Source organism: Thamnophis elegans, chromosome 11, assembly GCF_009769535.1.
Source record: "Thamnophis elegans isolate rThaEle1 chromosome 11, rThaEle1.pri, whole genome shotgun sequence".
Lineage (NCBI taxonomy): Eukaryota > Metazoa > Chordata > Lepidosauria > Squamata > Colubridae > Thamnophis > Thamnophis elegans.
The window spans coordinates 10,262,517-10,290,405 of record NC_045551.1 but is presented as its reverse complement, the minus strand read 5'-3'; the positions used below and the strand labels follow the sequence as shown (position 1 = coordinate 10,290,405).

The 27,889-nt window shown below is 41.8% G+C and overlaps 1 protein-coding gene across 1 annotated transcript in view; it reads right to left on the bottom strand.

Annotated features, from left to right (window-relative positions):
* Positions 1-27,889, bottom strand: part of ASTN1 (astrotactin 1) — a 325,689-nt gene that overhangs the window by 12,151 nt on the left and 285,649 nt on the right. Inside the window, exons 17-20 of the mRNA XM_032226803.1 lie at positions 13,517-13,785; positions 10,207-10,340; positions 1,994-2,145; positions 445-580 (exon numbers count right to left, since the gene is read on the bottom strand). Coding sequence (XP_032082694.1) covers positions 445-580; positions 1,994-2,145; positions 10,207-10,340; positions 13,517-13,785 — 691 coding nt within the window. The remainder of the gene's footprint in view (positions 1-444; positions 581-1,993; positions 2,146-10,206; positions 10,341-13,516; positions 13,786-27,889) is intronic.

The following is a 27,889-nucleotide window of genomic DNA, read 5'->3' as shown; positions in this document are numbered from 1 at the left end:
GACCATGGTATTGCAGTCTCTTCATGAGGAACAACTTGTCTGGAGCATTTGTGGGCAATCTCAAGTCTCTCCTTGTTTAGAGAGAGGAATTACAAAGAGATGGACTAGTTCTTTATTTCACTGCAGTCATTGCTAAAAGTGGAGCCATCTCCAGTTCGCTGTTTCTTTCCTGGAAGTTGTAAAATCTATAAAAGTTCCATGGCTCAATCTTAATACTTTAAAACACCTTGCCAAGAAAATAAGCAAAGATTCAAAATAATTCTGATGAAGAGTTCATCAAATGTATTGCTCCTGCTCAAATTAAATCTGATGAAGACTGTCCCCCACGAAGCTTATAAGGTATGTGAAGGCTATTGTTTTATCAGCTCAAAGAGGGCAAAAATAATAATCTATTTTAGATTTTTAAAGATTTAAAGTTTATTTATTATTGGCATTGTAACTTACATGTACATAGTGTCAGATTCCAGACAACGAATTATCAAGGAAATGGTTGTAGATGACTTGTCGGGCACCTGGGCTGGCATCGCACAAGGTGATTTCGCTCCAGAGATTATGTCATCGACAAAACTCAGCACCGTCTCTAGGGAAATAGGCAAGCCAGCCATTATGTGATAAAACTGGTAGGAGCAGGGACAACAAAGGAAGTGGGAAAAGTAAAGCCAGTTTTAATCTACAGTAGCCCCAAAAATCAGGTGTCAGATAGCACTTTTTATGACTAACAATTTATATTAAAAGACCTAAGCCTTTGCAATATATGAGCTACAGGTAATAAAAGCTTATGCCTTTCAATGAAATGTATTAGTCATAAAAATGCTACCAGATTCCTCTGATTTTGAGGAAAAAGAAATGTGACCATGAGTTGATAGGCAAATAGTGCTTGATACTGGCACAGTACTTATTAATTAATTAAACTATTTCATTTTTTTTCTGCCCATTTAATGATAATCAGGATGACATTTCTCCTGTGATCCTACATCCCTTCTTATTATCTTGCAAAAATATTGCTTAACACATTTCTTGGTTTTTCTCTTCTCTGTATACATGCCTCCTCTAAGTTTAGATCATGGCAACTTAAGCCCAGTTCCATTCTCACAGTTTCTAGGGGGATTAATTAAAAACCACGAGGATCCTAATTCAGTGGATCAGAACAGATCCAAACAGTATTATCTGCAAAACAGATTGCCAACTGAGAAATTTGAGATACGCTGAACATTTCTTCATTATTTCCTAGGTATCAATAAGTAAAGGAGTGTATTCATTTGGGTTAGTCTGCTGAGCTAATCCTGAATAATTACAACTTTATTGTAATGTTATATTTTGCTACTGAAATTATATCGTGACCCGACAAAAGCGTGCATGACAAAAGCGCGCCAACAAACCCGCATCGCTAAAACCATGATGTCATCAACGCGCCGACAACAGCGCGTCGACAACAGTGCGTCGACAGAAGAGCGATTTAAGTTAAGGTAAGAGTAAGGTTTAGGGTTAGGTTTAGGGTTAGGATTACGTTTAGGGTTAGGGTTAGCATTAGGGTTAGCATTAGGGTTAGGGTTAGGTTTACAGCGCCCTTCTGTCAGTGCGCTATTGTCGGCGTGATTCAGCGCTCATTTGTTGGCGTAGTTCAGAACTCGCGGTTTTGTCACCGCGGTTTAGTCGGGCGCACTTTTGTCGGTCGCCCTTTTGTCGATGAACCAAATTATATACAGAGATATGAGAAAAGAGTCTGCATTTTCTATAATTTGCATTTAGCTCCCCACTAAGCAGTAAGATTTAAAATGTGATGGATGTTTGAAGAAAGAAAGGGAAACAGAAAGAAAACAAAAAAAATCCCTCGGAGTTTGAGTATGTCAGTAGTTTATTTCCTTCATATTGTATCTTAAGGCCGATCTAATGCTAAGGGGACAGCATTTGATTTTAATTAGATGTTTTAATTGGAACTGTTCTAGATGCAATTTGGTAAACAATTTCTCTTCGAAGGATCAGCGGCCCTCACCAGTTTCCACCTTTGAATGGTCCAAGCGGTCAGTGATCTTCTCCTGGCGGATGAGGTAATCAACAATCTGGACTCCAATTGGTGGCTCCGAGTGCTCCCATTCCAGCACCACCAGAGAACTGCTAGGTTCATGAACTGTGGACAACCTTAGCCTGCAGAGACAAGAGTGCAAAACAGAGCTCAGGGGAAGAGCTTTATGTGAGGAAATTAGATTTATTTGGGGACATGTCAGAGGTGGGTTCCTGCCAGTTCGCACCTATTCGGTAGAACCAGTTCGTCAGATCTACCGAACCGGTTAGAAGAGGTTCCACCAGTGGACCCGGAAAGCAAACCACACCTACAGAAGAGGTTCCAAATTTTTTTGAAACCCACCACTGGTGGGTGTGTAATATCCCACAGTTATCTACGCATTAATAATGATCTAGTAATATTTCTTTATACATTTTAGGGACCTTTCCTTACATGATTGGTGTTTTCTTTCATACTTTTGGATTTCTAATTTCCGTTTCCGTTAGTTGGCAATTGCTAAAACCAATCCCACGTGAAAAAGTATTCAAAGCCTTCTTGATTTTAATTGTCAATTTATTTATTCCTGCACATTGTAATATTTATTCATTTACATATCTCTGTTTTTCCACTGTTGTACAAACACAATTCCAGCAGCTGCTAACATGTGTAAAATTAAATATATATTATATTCCCTTTTAAATAGCCAACAAAATATTTCTGGTTTTAATTCCATATCTTGCTTTACAATTGCTTCTAACCACTAACTTCTGAATAGCTACTTGGACCGACCTAAGTACTAATTCATAATTTCATATCCGGTCACATGGGCGGCAAGCCACTCCCATCCGATCACATGGGCAGCAAGCCACTCGCATCCAGTCACATGGGTGGCAAGCCACTCCCACAAAGGAGGCCACACCCACAGAGTAGGTTCCAACAATTTTTGAAACCCACCACTGGGACATGTGTATAAAGGAGAAGGGTTCCGTTTAACCAGAATAAAACCACCCAGCTAATAGTTAATCTAGAAAGGAATGCAAAGTGGTTTTTAAACTGAACATGGGTAAAGGCTGAGAAAAGCACATTACATGGTGCAAACTGACATTATCGCAAGCAATGGCAGAATATCAAAATACATTTGGAACATTTCTGGTAAGAGTCATGTTTAAATAGCTCGTTTCAGTGTGTTGAGACAATTCCTTTGATAAATTGATTAATTTTAGCTGACTTCAACTGATTGTAGATAGATTAACCCACAATCAATTTCATGGAGCTTTGATGCACAAGTGGAAATTTGAAACATCTTATAATGAATGTCATCTGAAATCAAAAGATCTTTTCCATTGTTGAATTTTATGCCTTTTATAATAGCAGTATTTTATCAGTACTGTGCAGATAATATTCAACCTCAGCTTGAACCACCAGAAAATCAGTTTTTCAACATAGACCTTGCCTTTGGGGAAGAAACTTAGCACATTCTCCTGAATTCTTCCAAAATAGGCTGGCATTTGAGTAAAATAGCTGTTACAAATTAATGGGAGTCAAGATTTATCTTTTCCACTTTAATTTTTTCCCCGCCTGGCTGCCCTACAACTGAAAAGGGCACAGTGACCCATTTAAACAGTTACCTAACTCACTCTCTTTTATTAAGATTCAAATGATACTCCTTGGCTTTCAATCCATTTTGTTCTCTGTATTTAAGGAACTAGCAATTTTGGTTCATCTTATATGGAATGCTGGATTATGCCACACGAATGCATGTATTTTTTTTCATGAAATCCTTAAGTAAGTAGCTCAAGTTATGAAAGTAGTAGATTAATTACTGAGGACACCAGGTTGAACACTATTGTAATAGAGCCACGATGAAATTATTCACCTATAAGGCACCCCAGGTTATATACACACTACTTTGGCTCCCACAAATTGATGTGTTTTCCCTATAACAATTTCCGTGACCCGTCAAAACCGCGCTCGACTAAGCCGCGCCTGATTAAACCGCATCGCTGACATCATCAACAGGGCGACAACAGCCTGCGCGGAGAAAGAAGGGCGCTTTAAATAGCGCTTTGAAAGCAAGCCGATTCAACTTAAGATAAGGGTTAGGTTTAGGGTTAGGTTAAGGGTTAGGATTAGGTTTAGGGTTAGGTTAAGGGTTAGGATTAGGTTTAGGGTTAGGTTAAGGGTTAGGTTTAGGGTTACGTTAAGGTTTAGGGTTAGGTTTAGGATTAGGTTTAGGTTAGCTTTAGGGTTAGGTTAAGGGTTAGGGTTAGGTTTAGGATTACGTTAAGGGTTAGGATTAGGTTTAGGGTTAGGTTAAGGGTTAGGTTTAGGGTTACGTTAAGGTTTAGGGTTAGGTTTAGGGTTAGGTTTAGGTTAGCTTTAGGGTTAGGTTAAGGGTTAGGGTTAGGTTTAGGATTACGTTAAGGGTTAGGATTAGGTTTAGGGTTAGGTTTAGGGTTAGGTTAAGGGTTAGGTTTAGGGGGGTTAGGTTTAGGTTTAGGGGTTAATTTTAGGTTTAGGGTTTACAGCGTGCTTCTCTCTCCGTGCTGTTGTCGCCCTGTTGATGACATCAGCTACACAGTTTAGTCGGACGCAGTTTAGTCGAGCGCGGATTTGTGGTGGAACCAACAATTTCAGTATGGTAGTGCAGTTAAAGTGCGGTTTAGGACTTGGAGAGACTCAGGTTCAAATCTACTCTTTATTATGGAAGCTCATGGGGTGATTTTGGGCCAGTCTACTTCCCAAGATTATTGTGGGAAAATGCAGAAGAATGGAGGTTCATTGAAACGGCATAAGGAGCAGTGAGAAAGAGAATGGGAGAAACTTCCAATATCACGTTTGGATGTAGAAAGCAGACTCTGTGCGATGAGCCTCCTTCCTCTCTCCTTTTAATTCAGCCCGTCAATGGAAACACGTCAAAACTCCTACTTTTCCTTCTTCCTTTAAATTCAATGCTCATGATGGAAGGGCTGATTTTAAAGGAAGAAGGAATGTGTGTATGCCAATCTGGGATGAAGTGCTTCTTCCAGGCAATGCTTGTTACTCTGATGCAAGGGAGTATGCAACAGAGATGAATCCGAGGCAGATGGGCAGTTAAGAAATATGAATTATAAATAAATGAATTGCAAGCGCAGGTTGCGTCAGTCTATCTGTTCAAGCAGGGATCTGAATACGTCACTTTTCCTCCCTCATCTGCTTTGATTCTTCTTCTCTTGTTAAATTGCTTGCCTCCAGAAGTTGTGGGTGCTCCATCAATGGAGGTTTTTAAGAAGAGACTGGACAGCTGAAATGGTATAGGGTCTCCTGGTTGGATTAGAAGACCTCTAGGGCCCCCACCAAAATTCCAGTTTTACGGAAGATCTGGATCTTTATATTTGATGAACTAGTGGATGATAGGTTTTTATTGCTTTCTATGGTTTTTTTTAAAAAAAATAGCTAATTAGGTGTCATAGGCATCTGGCTAGAAACTGGGAGCCTGTGAGTTTTAATCCTGTCTTGGGAATAAAGAGTCGAGGTGACACAGTGGTTAGGGTGCAGTACTGCAGGCCACTTCAGCTGACTGTTATCTGCAGTTCGGCGGTTCTAATCTCACCGGCTCAAGGTTGACTCAGCCTTCCATCCTTCCGAGGTGGGTGAAATGAGGACCCAGACTGTGGGGGCGATATGCTGACTCTGTAAACCGCTTAGAGAGGGCTGAAAGCCCTATGAAGCGGTATATAAGTCTAACTGCTATTGCTAACTGCTATAAAGCCAGCTGGGTAACTGAGGGCCTGTCCTCCTCTCTCAGCCCTAGGAAGGAGGGAAGAGCAAAGCAATTCTGAGAAACCTTACCAAGAAAACTACAGGGCCTAATCCCAGGTAGTTGCTAAGCAACAAAACTGACTCAAAAGCACATTCATACTAACAATAATTAAAAACAAATACTTATTTGGTATTTATTGGTCAGATGCCACCACCTGGAAATATTTACATTTACAACATTAATTGACATCTTTCACTGACATTTTCAGTCTCAGAGATACCTATTCTGTTAGACAGGATCATTAAATCCCAAGACCAAAAAGCCCAGGAATGCCTGTAATCAGAGGTGGGTTCCTACCAGTTCGCACCTATTCAGTAGAACCGGTTCGTCAAATCTACCGAACCGGTTAGAAGAGGTTCCACCAGTGGACCCGGAAAGCAGGCCACACCTACAGAAGAGGTTCCAAACTTTTTTGAAACCCAACACTGGTCCTTGGATATGATTATTCTACACTATCATGCTCATATTTATAAAACTCAGTGCCTCTGTGAAAGGTAAGGATGACTACTGCGTTTGTGGTGCAATCAGAACATTGCGTGTGTTGAAGTTGTTTTAATGCAAACCAAAGATGCCTTTTAAAAAACAAGTTTACATCATATTCTTATGCATGCCAGTGCTGTGTGTGAGGTGATTTAAGGTGGTTCTGACAAGTGTCGTCGGCATCTTCATATCCGGTCACATGGGTGGCAAGCCACTCCCATCCGGTCACATGGGCGGCAAGCCACTCCCACAAAGGAGGCCACACCCACAGAGTAGGTTCGAACAATTTTTGAAACCCACCACTGCCTGTAATCAATAAATTAGAGGCTCAACATGATTTTGCCTCAACAGTTGGAAAATGCTTTAACCTCAATGCCGAAAACCTCACTGACATTTAGATTATGGCTTATACAACAAACTATCTTTGTCATTTATCAGATCTCTCTGCATTTGTATAGAAAGGCAACAAGCAAATCATTTCCCCCCATTCATATGATGATGAACTTCAGGGCTAATAGGCCGTAGTGTAATTATTTGTTATCCTGTTGCTGATGAAACATCAGGAAACCAAATAATTATACCATGGCCTATTAGTCCAGAAACTCATCACTACTGGATTAATGCGGGCTGTGAAAGCCTGCATTGCTATGCAGTAAATCACTGTACTGTTGGAGATGCAACCAGACTAATACTTGATTTTAATACATAAATTTGCAATATCCTAAAGTTATATTTTGGGAAGGAATGATTATATATATTGATTATAAAACAAGTTTAATATTTATCAATGCATACATACTTTAAAACTATACAGCTAATAAATTAATACATGGAAACTGATAGCTGGAAAATGAAAATAGACTCTCCCAGCCCTTATTATCGCTAAAATATAAGTTCTTCAACATTGGAAAAATAAATTTATGGGCCCAATTATTTATTGGATTGTAGATCTCATATTACTTGCATTCTATGAGCATGTTGTTAATAGATATAGATTATGGTTAGTTACAATGAAATATGGCAAACTTTTGCTGAAACTGTATATTAAAAAAGTTCCATACTTCTGTACATGCATGAGAAGCCCTTAAATATACAATTTATTTCTTCTTCTTCTTCTTCTTCTTCTTCTTCTTCTTCTTCTTCTTCTTCTTCTTCTTCTTCTTCTTCTTCTTCTTCTTCTTCTTCTTCTTCTTCTTCTTCTTTTCCTCCTCCTTCCTCCTTCTTCCTTTCTTCCTCCTCCTACCCTCTCTCTCCCCCTTCCTCCCTCTATTCCTAGTAGAGCCAGGAGAAGATAGGAGATAACATTTTGGCTATAGAGTGAGTAATCTGCCTTCTGTAGCATCTAAAACAGAAATGGCAACAGAGGGCAACTGAAACACTGTAAATCATGAATTCCGCTCAGTCTCTTTCACGTAATCAGAATTATTCCATTTTCTCACAGAAATCAATCTCCTGTGAATTCCTTTGGATCTGGCTTCATTCTGTTTAAGCAGCAAGAGGGCCCTGAGATAAAGGCTCCAATCACATCCTCCATAAGCAATAAGGAGATCTTCTCAGCACCAGAGCAAGGATGGCAGGAGGTTAAGCCCTTAAAGTGCAAAGACTATGATTGGGCAACAAGTGAAGGTATTAAGTAGTGAAGGAAAGTAGGTATTCGTTTCTAAATTTCTATCCTGTTTTTCACTCTTAAACTGGTGATCCAAACCATTAGTCACTTCTTGATTTGTATTCTGCTGACCAGCAGGACCTTTAACGTCATCTGCATTAAGCAGTGACGTGCGGTGAGGTTTATGGCTGGTGAGGCACTGACACAGTGGTGGGTTTCCAATTTTTTTAGACTTGTGGACTTCAACTCCCAGAATTCCACAGCCAGGCATGCTCAGTTCCGATTTAAAGGAGACAGCATTTGTTTTTCTCCTTTGCGATAAAGTTTCCTTCGTTTTTTTTCTTCTCCCCCCTTCCTTCCTCCCTCTCTCCATCCTTCCCCTCTCTCTCAAACAGACATATGCACACAGAGAAGTTGGATTGGACTATCTCTCCTACCCCCTTCCCTCTCTCACTCACTCTCTCTCAAACAAACATAAACTCTACAGGAGGAGGCAAGAGAACGAGGTGTCTAACCTACGTCAGGAATTTTTTGGCTTTTAACCCTTGCTTAACTCTGCTCGAGTGATCATAAAATGCCTAAAGTCAGACTAGATGAGGCACGTTGTTCTCCTGCCTCCTCCTGTAGAGGGCGCTTTTTAGAGGCTTTTTTAAACAGATAAGCACTAAGCAGAGTCATCCACGGTGACTCTGGCAGCAACTAGCTCAGCCTGACCTCAGCTCTTGCCTTTTTCCTTTCACATTTTTTTTTATTTTCATGATGACAGTGGAGAGCCTCTGCCTCTCCTGCCTGCACGTCCCTGGCATTAAGCCAGTTGTTTTTCTTTCCTGTGTTTATGATTGGTATAAAAGACAGAGGAAGGACTTGAACAGCGTTCTTGAATGTCAAACCTAGAAAATGTTAGCCTCAAGTGGAAAGACGTTACCTTGACCCCAGATTTATCCATTAAAAAAAAAAAGGCCTAAATTCCTCTATCTAAGTTCCTCTAACTGACTTGGCAGAATTCCTACACCAGAAGTACCAAAAATGTAAGGTTTGCTCCTCTACAGTATCACACTTTTTTCACTATACAATCTGTCTGGGCTATAACTCTATTTCAATAATATTTTTGCTGCGCAAGGTTCAAAAAATGGCAAAATTTCATAACCCTATGAAAGTCAAGGGTGTGTTGTATTCTGGCATTTCCTCTGCAAAATACATTCCTTACAGACTGTGACTCTTTTGGAGAATCTTCAACAGCATTTTGTGAGCAAAGTCAATGGTAGAGTTCCTGCTTTCCATTCAGAAAGTTCGAGGTTGAAGTTGTGGCCACTCCTGATAGAGACTTCATGGGGGAAGCCTTAATAATTGCTATAAGTCACAAAACTGAGTTAGATGGACTAGAGTTTGAATAAAGCTTTTTCCATGTCCCTACATGCAATTGAATGGTATTTATAGAACAGTGGTGGGTTTCAAAAAATTTTCGAACCTACTCTGTGGGTGTGGCCTCCTTTGTGGGAGTGGCTTGCCAGCCATGTGACCTGGTAGGAGTGGCTTTCTCTCTCTCTTTCCTTCCTTTTGCCTCTCTGTCCCTTTTTCGTTTCATTTTTTCCTTTCATCTCTCTTTCACTCTTTCTTTCTTTCTTTCTTTCTTTCTTTCTTTCTTTCTTTCTTTCTTTTTCTTTCTCTGTGTGAGTCTGTGTGTGTGTGTGTGTATGTGTGTGTGTCTGTCAGTGGTGGGTTTCAAAAATTTTTGGAACCTCTTCTGTAGGTGTGGCCTGCTTTCCGGGTCCACTGGTGGAACCTCTTCTAACCGGTTCGGTAGATTTGACGAACCGGTTCTACCGAACTGGTGCGAACTGGTAGGAACCTGCCTCTGTTATAGAAGAAAAATAGAACGGTCTGCTTTACTAGTAGACATGTGTACTGCAATACATATATCCTATCTTATCATATCATAGGATATGGAGAAATTAATATTACAGGTATTTCACAGAAAACATGGGTTTTATTTCCTACACAGCCTTTATAAAGCCACTGCCGTTTGCAGAATATGAGGAACATACCTTAACCCTAACCTGCCATCCATTCTGGTTTCTTATAGCCAATATATTTCCTGGCTATTTCCATAAATTTCCCACTCAACTGTCAATTAGGGAACAAGAAAGCCATTGATTATGTCTGCTTCCTCTGGAAATGCAGGTGTTTCCGGTGGCCCTGAAACATTGATTAGCAGTAGCTACACTATTTGTTACAAAGAAAAACACTTAATATGACATTTTTCCAGAGAACATTTAGCATGATCTTAAGTCTGAGAGTTTGAAGTTGTACACCTACACAGGGTGTGGGAGGGGTGCACAGGCCGGAAGTCCATCTGCGCCGAACGCACTTGAGTCACATCGGCACCAGTCCTCAATGACATCTCCACTGCCTGAGCACCACAGGGAACTCATCGTGGCCTCTTGCAGCAGCTAGAAGGAGAGAAAGAAAAGGAAAGAAGGATATAAGGAATATGTGAAAAAATCCTCACCAAGATCAGCCCTGAAACTTATTCTTCATGCTTATAGAATGAGACAATCAGCTAGGAATCCCCCCTCCTTCTATTTATTTATTTCTCACTATGATGGTCTTACAAGAAAGATTTCTGGTTTGGGAAGTGTTGTGGCCCAGCAGGAGCTATTGGAGCTGCCACCAGACTCCGACAGTGAGGGGCCCTATGAGTCAGCTCTGGAGGATGTGGAGGACCCTGGACAGGGTTCTGACTCTGAGCAGGGCACAGAGAGGCTGGTTAGCCACCCGGAGGCACCTGAGCCTTGGACCAGTGGGGAGGAGACAAGGGAGAGTGATCCGGACGTCAGCAGTGAGTTGTTCCTGGATGCCTGGCACGGAAGAGCTAATAGGCATAAGGAACAGTTGCGCAGTTACAGGAGGTAATTGCACTCAGCTGGTGGTCATTAGACTCCTCTCCAGACTATAAAAAGGACTGGTTGTGCACACACCCCTCTTGCAGAAGTCAATGCAGGAACTAATGTTGGAGAACATTATTGTGAGCTTGGCAGGCTGGATTGCTGCCACAGCTTATCTGTGCTGGATTGCTGCCCAAGCTTGTCTGTGCCGGTTTGCTGCCAAGGACCTGTCTGTCTGTTAATTAAATGCCGTAACTTATCTTTGGCTGGGAGTGTGTGTTGGTGTGGAACGAGGGGGGGGGTCAGAACAGGGTAGTAATGATAGTGTTCCTAGAGGCTCCTTTGGACTATTTTTCCTATTGACTTCAATAATATCAGAATAATTTTGCAATCTGAGGCATAGACTGATCAAAAAAGCTAAAAAAATTACAAAGAGAGAAGAGATCCAATTCTGACCTCTTAAACCTGAATGAAAGCCTTTGCACAAAGGTTTCCTTCATTTTTGCTCATACAGTGTGTGGAACATTGGAATGTGCTGTTTAACACAACACTGTCAGAAATTGGAGGGGCAAGGCCCGCAGGTGTAGCCCCATACCTTTTACCTGAGTTCAAATGTCCTCCCCTGGTTTATTGATTGAACAAATCACACTTAAAATACAGCCACAAACCTCAGAAAAGGATGAGGGCATTGCTTTCCGATTTCGCTTCTGGAACAGTTAAAGAAGAAGAAAGCATTGCAGCTATTGCATGGATGCTGGCAATTCAAGGTGAATAAATAGAAAAATAAAGGAGGACCTAGTCATTGTGAAATTTGCCATCCACTTCAATTCCCCAGTTTGTACTTTAAATGTTTACAGCATCTTACTCATGTGTATAGGAATAAATTGCTACATAGCAGATCAGTCTCAATGGGCATATTGAGCTTGCTCTAACTTGAGTCATCGCTTTTCCAACACACCTGCTCTCCGCTGCAATTCTTTCCACTTAATGTGTTTATAATACTTTTCCTTATTTTCAATATTGCCACCATATATCACAACGATTTTTTAAGTCATCCCAATATTGTTTCCATATTATTGATGTACGTGTAGGTGGTTTACCAAAGGCTACATAATTAGTTTTCATTTTTCATTTCATTTCATGAACCCAGACCAATAAAACACAAATACATAATTTAAAACATGGGGAGAGGGGGCATGAAGCAATAAAGAGAGGAAGATCGGACTCAACCTTCGTATCTGAGCAAATGCACATACAGTTATTATATGAGAGACTAGTATATTTGCTTATAGTCTCCATAATACACTTATTCGTATATAATTAGTTTGTGGTTGATCTAAGAGATGTGCAAGAAATATCTTTCTTCTTCGTTCGCCACACAGATTTTTATGCAGTAGACCACGGTGGTCCTGCTGTGGTGAACATCAATGTATCACATCGATTTAGCCATAGTGCTGTACCTGTGGTGAGATTCAAATTTTTTAACTACCGGTTCTGTGGGTGTGGCTTGGTGGGTGTGGCATGGCTTGCGTGGGCGTGGCTTGATGGCCATGTCAGGGGAAGGATACTGTAAAATCTCCATTCCCTCCCCACTCCAGGGAAAGGATACTGCAAAATCCCCATTTCCTCCCAATCAGCTGGGACTCGGGAGGCAGAGAATAGATGGGGGCGGGGCCAGTCAGAGGCGGTATTTACTGGTTCTCTGAAATACTCAAAACTTCCACTACCGGTTCTCCAGAACTAGTCAGAATTTAGAATTTAATAGAATTTGTATGCCTCCCAAACCCGTGGGACTCTGGGAGGCTTACAGAGCAAGATAAAACATTTAAAAATTTAAAAATAAAAATACAGTTGTTAAAATTACAGACCATCCATTCTATCTAAGTGGGGCTGGACATTAATCAACAGCCCCAGGCCTGCCGGAACAGCCAGGTTTTGGTGGCTTTTCGGAAGGCCGGGAGAGTGGTAAGGGTCCGGATCTCTACGGGTAGATCGTTCCACAGGGCCGGCGCAGCTACAGAGAAGGCCCTCCCCCTAGGGGCCACCAGCCGGCATTGTCCAGCCGACGGCACCCAGAGGAGGCCCAACCTGTGAGATCTTATTGGTCGTTGGGAGGTATATGGCAGAAGGCGGTCTCTCAGGTAGCCAGGATGTAACCATGTAGGGCTTTAAAAGTAACGACTAGCACCTTGAAACACGTTCGGAGACCAATAGGGAGCCAATAGTCAGAACCAGCTGAATACCACCTCTGTGCTGTACATATGTTCTTTAATATAGATGGCAGCAGAGAAAGTATATGAGAAGGACAGGAAAGGAAGATCTGGCACTTAGCAGACATGGTGTAGAAGCATGGTATTATTAGAAAACCTGTTCATTTTCAGTTGGCCAAACAAATCTCAGAATAAAAAAAGGAACAATGTTAAGGAATTACTACAGTTCTGCAAACAGGATCAGTACACAGGAATAGAAAGAGATTGAGGAGCATTCATAGGTATCCTGATGCTGAATCTTAAATATCTCACATTTGATGCTGTTTTGAGTCATTATGCTATTAAAAATAAAGCCAGAAATGTTATTGCATATATAAAAAACCCGCATCGTTTTTTCTTCTTCTTCTAACTCTTCTTTGCAAACCATCTAATTAATTTCAAAGTTTGAGATTCTCAGAAAATGTCATGGGGTATTTATTTCTTTTTATCTGGGGCTAAAATGCTTCCTTTCATCACTATGAAATCACTCACCTTCTGAGTCTGATTATTGATGACCAACTCATAGATGGGTGCTGCCTTTGTGACTTCCAGGAGGATGGGTTCAGCCACAGCATCTGGGCTAGAGGTCACATGACATAAAGGACAGGAGGAAGGGCAGCGCCCCCTGCTTTGGCACTCCATGCGCACCCCAGCTGCCATACGCTTGGTCCCGGATTCTGACAAACTGGCAATGTACTCTGGAAAAGTGAGGACCCTGGGATCTCGCTCCCGCTCTTCAGATTCATCTGATGGGGAATTACCTGCAACATATACCACTGGATAAAATCAGGAATCAATAGCAATAGCAATAGCAATAGCAGTTAGACTTATATACCGCTTCATAGGGCTTTCAGCCCTCTCTAAGCGGTTTACAGAGTCAGCATATCGCCCCCAACAACAATCCGGGTCCTCATTTTACCCACCTCGGAAGGACGGAAGGCTGAGTCAACCCTGAGCCGGTGAGATTTGAACAGCCGAACTGCAGAACTGCAGTCAGCTGAAGTAGCCTGCAGTGCTGCATTTAACCACTGCGCCACCTCGGCTCTCTATGAAGCAACCAACTTTTATTACAGAGCCCTACAAATCCAAGAGAAACTGCACATGTAAGGGTGTGTAAGCATTCTCGGGAAAACTGATGTGGTTTCCAAATTAGGCTTCACCCTATACTTTGAACTTCTAGTTGTGTTGATTTGTAATAACACATCTTCTATCGTGATCTTAACCCTAATTTGGGAGCTGTACCTGGTTACCTGGTTAATGATGCTTGTAATCTTCTGTTAGGTATCATTAGTTCATGTTTTTTCTGGCATTATTGGAGTTAAGTTTAAAAGTATCAGGTTTATTTTCCTTTCCACCACAGAGTAAAACATGAATAATTATCTCAGTCTTTCCTCATGTTACTAACCTTCCAAAAATTTTGTACATCACCAAATTCCTATTTAAATTGATCCCCAATCCTGCAACTACCGGTTTGCCCAATCTGGGGCGAACCGGCAGAAACCCACCTCTGATGTATCGTCAATTCAAGTTTAAATGGCCAGGGCTATGATGTCATCTCACCCTAAAAAAATATTCTTTGCTGAGTAATTTCTGATTGCCCTTTACTTATCTTTATCTTTAAACATTAATTCAACATAAACAGAGTTTGATAAACAGTATACTCCAGATAGTACTCAATCTCTATTAACAGGATTTTCTCATTCTCTTTGGAAATGGATTTTAACATCACATCTTTTTAATGTGATAGCAAACTACAGACACTGCAAACTACTGTCAGCCCTGCAGAGGTTGCTTTAAGAATCTTTGGCCTGCCACACTCTCATTAAAGGGAGGGAATAGCAAGGGGTAGAATGTGTTGTTTTCAAAATAAAAAAAAATTCCTTCCTAGAAGTTCAAGGTCATCTTTTGTCTCCGCACCTTTGCACCTGACCAAAAGCAGCTGGGCGTGGGTGCTAGCGTGGAAGAAGAAGATTGGACCATGTGAGGGATTGTGGGTGTTGGGACAAGACCATGAACTTTTAACTGGGTGGGATTCTGATGTAATTTCCAGAATTGGGATTTCGTAGCAATGTGCTAAGAGGTCTGCTTTATTAAATTGGAACTTTAAGGATCGTTTTGCCTTGGACTCTGATTTAATTCTACATGATACTTGGAATGCTGACAACTACACAGAGAGGCATGAATTCTTAAATCAAAGATGGTAGAAAAAGAAGACTCCTCAAATAGACCTCATCTTTGCTGGACATGTTTCCACTTTAGTTCCTGTTTACACATGCAGTTAAATCTGCATTTCCCACCATCCAATCAGAGCTGAAGAAGTTTCTTGGATGAGAAGTGAAATGTCTTCTTCAAAGGAAAACCAGAAAGTCCAATTGTCTCTTGAAAAAGCATCTTTGGGACAACCATGACCTGGATGACTGAGAATCTCCATAGACATGCAGTTAAATCCTTCCCAATTGGCAAGAAAGCAAAATATGTAAGTTAGAGATCAAAAGGGATAAACTTCACACCCATTATTCTGGTCAGACTGAGAAACAGAAAAGTTGTTAAGATTGAATAATATCTGCTGCAACCAACTGCATCTAATATGCACAGAAATGTTTCTGATGTGCTTCATTCTTAGAGAGATGTATTATAAAACGATGACCAATACACAGATCTACTTTTAGAGTGAACTTTGGAGGAAAGCCAGACAAAAACTGGAGATATGATGGAATGAAGTCAGCTGGATTCCAGGAGGGAGGGGGAATTTTCCAAGAATATGAGAAAACTCAGTCCAGATATTTTGTGTGAGATAAAGAGGGTGAAGACAGCCCCTCCCTAGCAGTCCTCAGATAATATGAGAGACCGCCTGCTGCCAATTACCTCCCAAAGACCCATTAGATCACACAGGGTTGGCCTCCTCCGGGTTCCGTCTACCAGCCAATGCCACCTGGCTACTACCCGGGGGAGGGCCTTCTCTGTGGCAGCTCCGGCCCTCTGGAACGAACTCCCCGCAGGGATTCGGACCCTCACCTCTCTCCAGGCCTTCCGAAAAGCTGTCAAAACCTGGCTTTGCGGGCAGGTCTGGGGTTGATGAGTTCCCCTCCCCTCTCGACTTGTATGGTTGTGTGATTCTTGGCTATTTTAATTACTTGTATTCTGTTCTATGTTCCCCTTTTCCCCTTTTGAGTTGTTCGCCGCCCTGAGTCCCTCCCGGAGAAGGGCGGCATACAAATAATAAAATTCAATTCAATTCAATTCAATATGGTAGATGCAGGTAGTAAAGTGCTTAGTCTGACCAAGATTCTATCTATAAGAAAAGTTAAGGAACTCAATTTGGAACAAGGATCTCATTCTTTGGGTGTGACAGGAGCCTTCAGTGCAAACCAAATGCATAAAGAACCAATGCACAAATATTCTAAATGAACCAAATTTAAATTATATAAACTTTGCTCATGAGTGGAATGTTAAAGAAGCCAATGAGTTGGAGGAAAAAAAACAACAACAGAACTTGCTAATTAGCCGGAGATCAGTGGTGGGTTTCAAAAATTGTTGGAACATACTCTGTGGGTGTGGCCTCCTTCGTAGGAGTGGCTTGCCACCCATGTGACCGGATGGGAGTGGCTTGCCGCCCATGTGACCGGATATGAAATTATGAATTAGTACTTGGGTCGGTCCAAGTAGCTATTCAGAAACTCTGGCATTGAAGCATGCAAGTCTTAAAGCTGTCAAGTTACAAGATCCTTGCCAGTGGTGGGTTTCAAAAACATTTGAAACCTCTTCTGTAGGTGTGGCCTGCTTTCCGGGTCCACTGGTGGAACCTCTTCTAACCGGTTCGGTAGATTTGACGAACCGGTTCTACCGAATAGGTGCGAACTGGTAGGAACCCACCTCTGCTGGAGAGCAACCTAAAGTGAAGCAAGGCATGGTCTGGAGAAGTGTGCTGAAAAGAAAAACGAGATGCTCTGGGAGTTGTCTACCCAATGTAGATGACCTTGATGGAAGTCAAAGAAGATGTAAAGTGACAGGATCACCATTAAAAAAAAAGTCAGCTGCCAGCTTTACTCTCAGAGGGAAAAATGAATCTATAAGGCCACAACTTCCTGAAACTACCATGGCCAAGGTGGCGCAGTGGTTAGGATGCAGTACTGCAGGCCACTTCAGCTGACGGTCATCTGCAGTTCAGCGGTTCAAATCTCACCGGCTCAAGGTCGACTCAGCCTTCCATCCTTCCGAGGTGGGTGAAATGAGGACCCAGACTGTGGGGGCGATATGCTGACTCTGTAAACCGCTTAGAGAGGGCTGAAAGCCCTATGAGGCGGTATATAAGTCTAATTAATAAAATAAAATAAATAAATGGCAAGCTGAAGCCTTGTTGGCTTTTGCTGACTAGCAAGATAGCTTTTGTGAGGGGAATCGCTAATGGATGCTGGATCCAAGTCAGTGTAATCTCCCCTGACCAAAGGAGAGATTGCCAAGATTGTTTACATGACTTCAGACAGCTGCTCCTCATGAGTGGACAATAGAAACTGCTATTTTTATGGTCAACTTATATGTTCAGAGGTTAAGAGTTGCGACAATATCAAACACACACTTGCAAAGTAGTCTTTGCAGCCTGACTGAGCCTTTTATCTTAATCACTTCTTTGATTTTATTTTTATTTTTCCATATTAAGAGAAATTAAGATCCTTCAGACTGGCAAGATTTTACTGTATTCATTCGAGGAGGGTCTGCCTGTTTAAAAGATGATGATCTAAATTTGACTTTAAAAGTTTTAAAAATGTATGATATATTTTTTTTGGGACTATGCGGCAAAAAGGTGCTTAGTAGATGGGTTTTGGAAAGTTAATAACAAATTAAGAGGCCAAGGGATTTGGGATTATAGTTCTGAATTATTTAGAAGATATATAATGGGAAAAATGGAGATTGCTTTCAGGGTTTTTTTTTAATGGTAAGGAGATCTTGAAGGCTGGATCCTAGAGCTAAAGTGGGAAAAATGGAGCAGAAATCCTTAGTGCAAACTTTTGAATATCTTTTACCCAGGTTTTTGGACAGAATAGATCAAAGGCTTGACAAAACAGGCCATATTTGAATGAAGATTATGCTTTATTTAGAGATTATGCTATTAAAATTGTTATTACCTCCTGGGGTGAATCAGGAAGTTACATCTTTTTTCTTTGTCCTTCTCCTTTTCTCTTTGTTTTTCCTGTTTCACTCCCACTTGTTTTTGTATTTTTTTGTTTATATTTTTTTGTAGTTTTTATAAAACTACAAAAAATTTATTCTTTTCATTTAGATTTCTTAATAAAGTTATTTGGAAAAAAAAAGAACCTGTAAGATCTTAGTTAATTGTCAATTAGAAAGTATGTAGAGACTAGAAATAAAAGAATGCGCTCAACATGATCAAGAAGTGAAAAAGGAAACACATAATATTCAGAAATATATAAAAAAATCATTCTCCAGCTCAGAATGGCAAAAAAACTTTACCCCATTATTTTCAATTGGAGAGGAAAGATGTGGGAAACCCTGGGTTTGCTAAGGAACATGACTTGTAAATCAAAACTAGGTAATAAAGATTGGAGAAAATGAAACAGAATTTTGCATCAAATCTTGAGAACCAACAGAAAGCTCCCATCCTAGTGACATTTGAAATAAAAAAATTGAATTTCTTTTCAATATTAGCTACCATAACAGAATTAGAGATGTATTTTATGTAACTTTGATCAAATCTAAGAAGCATTCAGCAGTATAAATAAGTTAACTTAATGTCTGTCTTATAAAAATTGTTATTAAGAATAACAATTCACATATAATGCTAAAAGTATCTGGCATCCCAGGTGCAACAATAACACTATTTCTACTAGCCTTTTCACATTCCTGGGCAGTTTTAAGTATTTCAAAAATCAAGATGATATAAACAGATTATAGTTGAGCTTTCTAAGTTCTTCATTAAACAACTATCATAGGAAATAGGAGAGGCAATTTGATAAGAGTTTTCATATAAATTTTATGAATTCTTTCCTGGAAAAAAAAAGCAAGAAGAAAAGACTACAAATAGGTAGACCAAGTTTAAAGTGTAAGAGACAAAACGGAGTTTTCCCCATTTCCCCTACACCAGATTTTTATTATTTTTAAAACGGTTCATAAATAATCTGAGTAGAAATATGTCCAAAATTTATGATGACATCAAGAACTTTCTTAGTTTCCACTTTCAAGCATTTTCAAAGCAACCTCCTAAATAAATGGCAAATATAATGCAGTAAAAGGACCGTAGTCCCCGTTTAGCAACTGTCTCATTTAGTGAAGATGATGATGAAAATTATAACTTTATGGCCAATCTTGCATTTATGGGCTTTGCAAATCTGTAAACAATCCAGACAAGACCGAGTGGCTGTTGTGTTTCCCTCCCCAAAATTTGGTTAGTATTCCATCACTCAGGCTGGGGGGGGTGAAATTTTACGCCCCTCAGACAGGGCTCGCAACTTGGGAGTCCTCCTGGACCCACAGCTGACTTTAGAACATCATTTGTCACCTGTGACCAGGGGGGCATTTGCCCAGGTTCGCCTGGTGCACCAGTTGCGTCCCTACCTGAACCAGGAGGCACTCGCAACAGTCACTCACACCCTCGTGACCTCAAGACTGGACTACTGCAATGCGCTCTACATGGGGCAGCCCTTGAAGAGCACTCGGAGACTTCAACTTGTCCAGAATGCAGCCGCATGAGCGATTGTGGGTGTACCTCGATACACCCACGTTACACCTATACTCCGCGAGCTGCACTGGCTTCCAATCGGTCTCCGGATATGCTTCAAGGTGCTAGTTATTACTTATAAAGCCCTTCATGGTATTGGACCTGGGTACTTGAGAGACCGCCTGCTGCCAATTACCTCCCAAAGACCCATTAGATCGCACAGGGTTGGCCTCCTCCGGGTTCCGTCCACCAGCCAATGCCACCTGGCTACAACCCGGGGGAGGGCCTTCTCTGTTGCAGCTCCGGCCCTTTGGAACGAACTCCCCGCGGAGATTCGGACCCTCACCTCTCTCCGGGCCTTCCGAAAAGCCGTTAAAACCTGGCTGTTTCGGCAGGCCTGGGGTTGATGAGCTCCCTTCCCCTCTCGACAGGTGTGGTTGTTGCTTATTTTAAATGCCTGTTTTGTATTTGTATGTTCCCTTTCCCGTATGAGTTGTTCGCCGCCCTGAGTCCCTATAGGGAATAGGGCGGCATATAAATAAAATAAAACCTCAAACCTCAAATAAAAGCTGAAATCACCGTCCAGGCCTTCCGCACAGCCTTGAAGAACTGGCTCGCCCGTCAGGCCTGGGGACAAGGATAATTCCCCTCCCGAATGATGAATGTATGTTGTTTATTATTTTATTATATGTCTTATCTTAATGTCTGTATCTCCCCTTCCCCTATTTTATGTGAGCCGCCCTGAGTCCCCTCAGGGAAAAGGGCGGCCTACAAATATTAATAAATCTCTAAAAAAATCTCTCACATAACGACAAATGCTATTTCACTTAGTGACTGCATGACCTAACACACAAGCTGCAGGTACCAATTGTGGTTGCTAAACACAAGGAATACCTGTAGTACCATCTGAGTTAAGAATCTTAAATTGTTTGATTATTAGTGATCCCTGGAGCAATCTTCAAATAAGCATCCTAAACAGAGGAAGACCAGAAAGAATTGGGAGCAGAAGACACAGAGCATCAGAAGATACGCCTAAGGCACTCAACTCTTGACCCTGCAGTTTCCCAGCCACCTCCAAATCCTCAACAACTGCACTTCCACCATTTAAGATCAGTCCAACAGAACCAAGTGTTCGCTCAATCTGCATTAGGCACTCATATTGGAATTCTACTCAAGAAGAGGAGCATTGCAACAAATATCGGGATCAAATCCCCCAGTACTTTCTAGTAATAGAAGGACATCCAGAAAATATTTAAATCCAGTTGGCTAAAAATTTCTAGTGCAACAGCTTCAATAAACTTGCTATTAGCTTAATGACAGTTCTTCTCCAGCTGAGTGTGAAGGGTTCTGACCACAGTCACAGTTAAACCTTGTTCATCTGATTTAAAAGACCACATATGGATTGGATAAGCTCTGTGTGCAAAATCTGGGGTGGGCTGAATACTAACCTGTTCTGACCCCCCTCGTCCCACACCAACACAGACTCCGAGCCAGAGATAAGTTACGGCATTTAATTAACAGACAGACAGGTCCTTGGCAGCAAACTGGCACAGACAAGCTTGGGCAGCAATTCAGCACAGATAAGCCGTGGCAGCAATCCAGCCTGCCAGGCTCACAATAATGTTCTCCAACATTAGTTCCTGCGTTGACTTCTGCAAGAGGGGCGTGTGCACAAGCAGTCCTTTTATAGTCTGGAGAGGAGCCTAATGACCACCAGCTGAGTGCAATTACCTCCTGCAACTGCGCAACTGTTCCTGACGCCTATGAGCCCTTCGATGGCGTGCATCCAGGAACAACTCACTACTGGCAAGCGGCTCACTCTCCCTTGTCTCCTCCCCACTGATCCAAGGCTCAGGCGCCTCCTGGTGGTCAACGAGCCTCTCTGTGCCCTACTCGGAGTCGGAACCCTGTCCAGGGTGCTCCACATCCTCCAGAGCCGACACATCAGGCCCCTCGCTGTCGGAGTCTGGTGGCAGCTCCAACGGCTCCTGCTGGCCCACAACACTAACCTGGCCATTGTTTCCTAAAAATTAACTAATACATGGTGAAGAAGTGACTATGGCTAAGACAATAACTTAATTTGATTGGATGGCATTTAAATTTACTTAGATTAACCCAAGCTTAATTAACACAGTTAACATGATTACACTCAATTTAGTAATATCTCCCAGCTTCTCTCACATTACAAGTGCTTTAAATGATCGCATGGCCTAATGGCATTGATTGTGCACTTCAATTAAGCCACTACTACGAAACAATAGTAGCTTGGAATGATTATGTCAATGCTTCCCAGAAATAATTCAAATTCTGCCAGAAATTTACACGTTGCTCTTAATGAAGCAAGTCCTACTAATTTCCAGGACAGAAAGTGAGAAAGGGGGAAGAAAAAATAATAATCTAGTGAACACTAGATGGTGCTATGAAGTCACAGAACACACCAAGTTTGAAATCTTTTATCAGACGCCTAATGGGAAATATGCACGCATGTTGCAGTTACAGCAATAATCCATAGAATCTGAGTTAATAACAAAGGGGTTATAAGTATGCACACTAGGCAGGAAAAAAAAGGAGTATCCAGAGGTTCCATAACTACTAAATAGTGCATTCTTCTACAGAGCAGGGGGTTGGATTCAATAAATTAAGTTAACAATTCTCAAGAATTCTGCACTAAAGAATGTTGCATATATGGACTAATTTCAGTTCCAAATAGTATTTTTCATTTCTCTGTTGAAGCCCCATAATACTTTGAAATGATATTGTACATCTGTGTTTTTTGAAATGTACTCCCATGGAAAGAGAAGGCAGCAAAATCAGGTTCAGTGAGAGCTTCCTGAATGTGTTTATGGTGGGGACAACCTATTCTACTAATATTTTTTTTATTTACCCCACAAGTATTTGCTAGTAATATAGGGCCTATCATCATGTTCACTGTCATCACCAATATGATTATTATAAAGGGAAGAACGAGCAGGGGCAGGAAATAATCGCTCTCCCAAAATCCACCCATTATTCTTTTACTAAATTTCAATTAGAGGAGAAACAAAATTGACAGAAATCTCATCAATGAGAGTAAGCAATGCTTAACCATTTGTTCCTCTCTCTGTCTCTCTTATTTTGAAACATCTTTCATCTTCCTTTAGGAATCCATAGAAAAGAGATCCAGTCACAACCTGGGAGTTAATGAGAAAGATAAAGAGTCTTTATCAGGAAAATGATCTATCCTCAAAAATAGTGCTAGGATCAAGGCTACGTTGCTGAAAGGATCTGGGCTAAGATCAACTTAGGATCTCTCAGGATGTATTTTGGAGCAGGATGTATATCATGTTCTGGCATCTATATGGTTGCAAAAACTCATTGCATTTTTCACCACTACAGAAAGGTTCATAACATATTAGTCCAGAGGACTCTGAACCTGATATGGTAAGTTTCTTCAGCAGATGCTGATTTCTCTTACTAATGTCTATCCTTGGATTTATTCATACAGTAGAGCAGAGGTGGGTTCCTACCACTTTGCACATATTCGATAGAACCGGTTCATCAAATCTACCGAACCGGTTAGAAGAGATTCCACCAGTGGATCCGGAAAGCAGGCCACACCTACAGAAGAGGTTCCAAATTTTTTTGAAACCCACCACTGGTCCTTGGATATGATTATTCTACACTATCATGCTCATATTTATAAAACTCAGTGCCTCTGTGAAAAGTAAGGATGACTACTGCGTTTGTGGTGCAATCAGAACATTGCGTGTGTTGAAGTTGTTTTAACGCAAACCAAAGATGCCTTTTAAAAAACAAGTTGACATCCTATTCTTATGCATGCCAGTGCTGTGTGTGAGGTAATTTAAGGTGGTTCTGACAAGTGTCGTCGGCATCTTCATATCCAGTCACATGGGCGGTAAGCCACTCCCATCTGGTCACATAGGAGGCAAGCCACTCCCATCCGGTCACATGGGTGGCAAGCCACTCCCACAAAGGAGGCCACACCCACAGAGTAAGTTCAAACAATTTTTGAAACCCACCACTGCAGTAGAGGCAAGCAAGGATGCAGCTCTAGAGATTTATTATTTACACTCCTTCATGGACATTAAAACAACTGTTGGAAGTCAGGTTGATATAGTAAAGAATATTGCTCTTAGGTATAGTGATAATCAGAACACAGAGCTGTGTATTATTTAAAGACTGGATGAGTTTATGGGTTTTTTTCCCCAATGCCATGGGCATCTTTGCTCCTACGTCAAGTAGACCCTTCCACTAGTTGTCTTTTGGCTTGGAGCTCTTGACAATGCTGCAGTGCTCAGAGTCAGTAGCATACGTCCCTCACCTGTAAGGCATCATCGGTAGAAAGTGTAGTCCTACAAAACCCAACGAAAACATCATTGGTTGGATGCCACAGGTAGCCTAATAGAAATGAGAACTTAAAAGTATGTGGTGTACACAACTTAAACAACTGTGGTCTGAATGGACACAGCTGTAAGTAAGGCTTTGAGGCACAACAGAAAGACCGTTTGTCCATCTACATAAGCCATTTTTAAATTTCAAAAAAGGGATCCTTAAAGGCCAATACATGGTAGGAAAACGCAACATGGTCCACCATGAAAAAATAGAGAGTATTTTGTTAGAGAGGAGGAAGATATTAGGAAACCCCAGTGATTTGTTTACGTGCTTGCTTTAAGAGCCGAGGTGGCACAGTGGTTAGAGTGCAGTACTGCAGGCCACTTCAGCTGACTGTTATCTGCAGTTCAGCGGTTCAAATCTCACCGGCTCAGGGTTGACTCAGCCTTCCATCCTTCCGAGGTGGGTGAAATGAGGACCCAGACTGTGGGGGCGATATGCTGACTCTGTAAACTGCTTAGAGAGGGCTGAAAGCCCTATGAAGCGGTATATAAGTCTAACTGCTATTGCTATTGCTATTAAGAAAGAGAAGGCTTTTATCATGACTGCTGCAGGAGCTGGGAAGGGAAAAGTGGGATCTGAGCCTTTGCATAAGAGAGGAAAAAATATAGCTTATGCACATCATAACAAATGTATCTGCAACCCATATATTCAGTGTACAGAGGCCACTGTGTGTAGTGATTGCTAGGGAAGGAGGCTTCTGGAACAGGGGAATTTGGAAGGTATGTCTTCACTCTGGGGTTTTGCCAACAGAAGGTTCTCTGATGCAACTGGAATAGAAAACTGTTATTGACTTAAGAACTTTGTGGGTAACTTGTTTGAAGTCAATTATCATAGGTAACCAAATAGTCAGCTGTTGTAGCCCGGCAGGAGCCGTTGGAGCTGCCACCAGACTCCGACGGCGAGGGGTCTTATGAGTTGGCCCTGGAGGAGGTGGAGGACCCTGGACAGAGTTCCGACTCCGAGCAGGGCACAGAGAGACTGGTTGGCCACCAGGTGGCGCCTGAGTCTTGGATCAGTGGGGAGGAGACAAAAATGAGTGATCCAGAAAATACCTGTGAGTTGTTCCGGGATGCACGCCATCGAAGGGCTACTCGGCATCAAGAACAACTGCGTAATCACCGGAGGTGATTACGCTCGGCTGATGCTCATTAAGATCCTCTCCTGATTATAAAAGAGACTGCTTGTGCCATGCCTTTCTGCAGAAGTCAACGTTCGCGATTAACAAGAAACAAACTTGGCAGGCTGGATTGCTGCCAGAGTTTGTTTGCATTGCTGCTAAGTTTTGTAGGACTTGCTGCCGGAGTGCTTATCTCTTTGTTTATGTGGCTTGCAGCCAACAAGAGTCTGGACTGATTAAAAGTATTCTTATTTACGTTTGTTTTTGGCTTTTGTTCCTGGACACAGAAGGGGGGGAGTGTACTTGAGAGACCGCCTACTGCCAATTACCTCCACTAGACCGATAAGATCACATAGATTAGGCCTCCTCCGAATTCCATCAGCCAGCCAGTGTAGACTGGCAACTACCCGGAGGAGAGCCTTCTCGGTGGCTGCTCCGACCCTCTGGAACGAACTCCCCGTGGAGATCCGGACCCTCACCACCCTCCAGACCTTCCGCGCCGCCCTTAAAATCTGGCTGTCCCAGCTGGCCTGGGGTTAAAGACTCTAACCCCTACTCGAATTGTATGACTGTTGAGTTCTTAAATGATGTAGTGCCTTTATGTTGTAAACTGTTTGTCCTTCCCCCCCCTTTGAACTGTGAGCCGCCCTGAGTCCCCCCAGGGAAAAGGGCGGCATACAAATAAAGTGAAACTGAAACTGTCAGCATTCCAGTTTACTTCCACATTTTACTTTTGCCCATATTTCTCTACGTACCCACCTTCTTCTCCTTCCAGCCTTCTTACATATCTTGTGCAGATTACAAGACCAAAAGTGCCATATGGTTTACTTGCGGCATTTAAATTGTGCACATTTATGCAAAAAAAAAAAGAAAAAAAAAAAGAAATAAAATAAACCTGCTTACAAAGTCATGTGTGCAATACATTCTGAACATAAAGGAGGACTCTTTCCTGGCACAGACTTTGGATTTAAGTTAGTGAACATCATTAATACCCCTTCTCCAGATTTTTAAGATCTTTACCGTTGCTTTGACTTCCGCTCATTAATATAAATTGCTTGGCCAAGGTTAAAGCAGTGTCCAAAAGCCAGAAACGACTGCTTTGAATTTCTTTTGTAGGGATTTTGAACAATATTTAAACTTCCCCTGTGATAGCTGGAGGTCACGGGTTGTGTTTTTTTTTAAAAAAAAATTAGATTCTTGCTATCACGAGCATATGTTCTCTTATGTTAGCTTGTTATCTTTTAATTGGTTTCTATTCTAAATTTATGCCAACTGTTCCTGCTGGCAGCAGAGGCTGCTCTTGAAGCTGGGATGGTGCCTTGTCAACTTTATTGATGCATGTGTGAAATGTATATTACCATTCCCATTTGCCTCTCTATGTAGCTCAATTGCTTGCTGGGTTGCTTCTAGAAAGATTTCCCTATCATTATCCATTTATCCCTCTTTTGGAAGTGGCTAGTTCGGGAGTCTTTGTAATTTGGCAAAAATGCTCAAACGACTGTGGAATAAAAATTGTACGAGAAGAAAAACGTCGAGGCAAAATGAGAACAGAGACCATCCTAACTATTATTTTTTTTTTGCCCAAATGAAAGTAAAACCTAAAATAAAAGTAAAAAAGTAATATCCTTCAGAGAAGCAGGCATACCGTATATACTCGAGTATAGGCCGACCCGAATATAAGCCGAGGCACCTAATTTTACCACAAAAAAACTGGAATAGTTATTGACTCGAGTATAAGCCTAGGGTGGGAAATGCAGCAGCTACCGGTAAATTTCAAAAATAAAAATAGATACCAATAATGTTTTTGAATATTTATTTCAAAGAAAAACAGTAAACTAGTGGTGTATTCAATGAAATACTTCACTCACCTCATGATGCTGATGTCCCGCTGTGATGATGATGTCCCGTGCAGCCGCGGGAGCGATGTCCCGCCTCCTATGACACACGGCACAGTGATTCCTATCATTGGATCACTGTACCAGAGGAGGTGGGACATCGCTATGTGGCTGCTTGCCATAACAAGGAGGAGGTGGGACATCGTTGCAGAGCGGCAGGAGGGGGAGGAAGGGGAATCGTAAGACAGCCCTGCATTACATTAGAACGTGAGGAGGGGGGATGGTGTGGTGCGCGCTGCGCGGCAAACTGACACAGAGGGAGGGGAAACTCACAGGGGCACTGGGCCATTCACGAGTGTCACCCAGCGGCATGGCCCCGCCCCTTTTTCTCCTCCATTTTGGGCAAATTTTTCACTGACTCGAGTATAAGCCGAGGCAGCTTTTTTCAGCCCAAAAAGTGGGCTGAAAAACTAGGCTTATACTCGAGTATATACAGTATATGAAATTATTGTTAAAATCCACTCATTCAGAGTTCACTCTTTCTTCCTATCTCTTATGAAGGATTCTGACTCCAAAAGGCTTTGTTTTTAGCAATTCAAGAATCCATGTTTGAATGGAATTCTTGAATACGACAATAAGTACTTGAGAGACCGCCTGCTGCCAATTACCTCCCAAAGACCCATTAGATCGCACAGGGCCGGCCTCCTCCGGGTTCCATCCACCAGCCAATGCCATCTAGCTATGACCCGGGGGAGGGCCTTCTCTGTTGCAGCTCCGGCCTTTTGGAACGAACTCCCTGCGGAGATTCGGACCCTCACTTCTCTCCCTGCTTTCCGAAAAGCCGT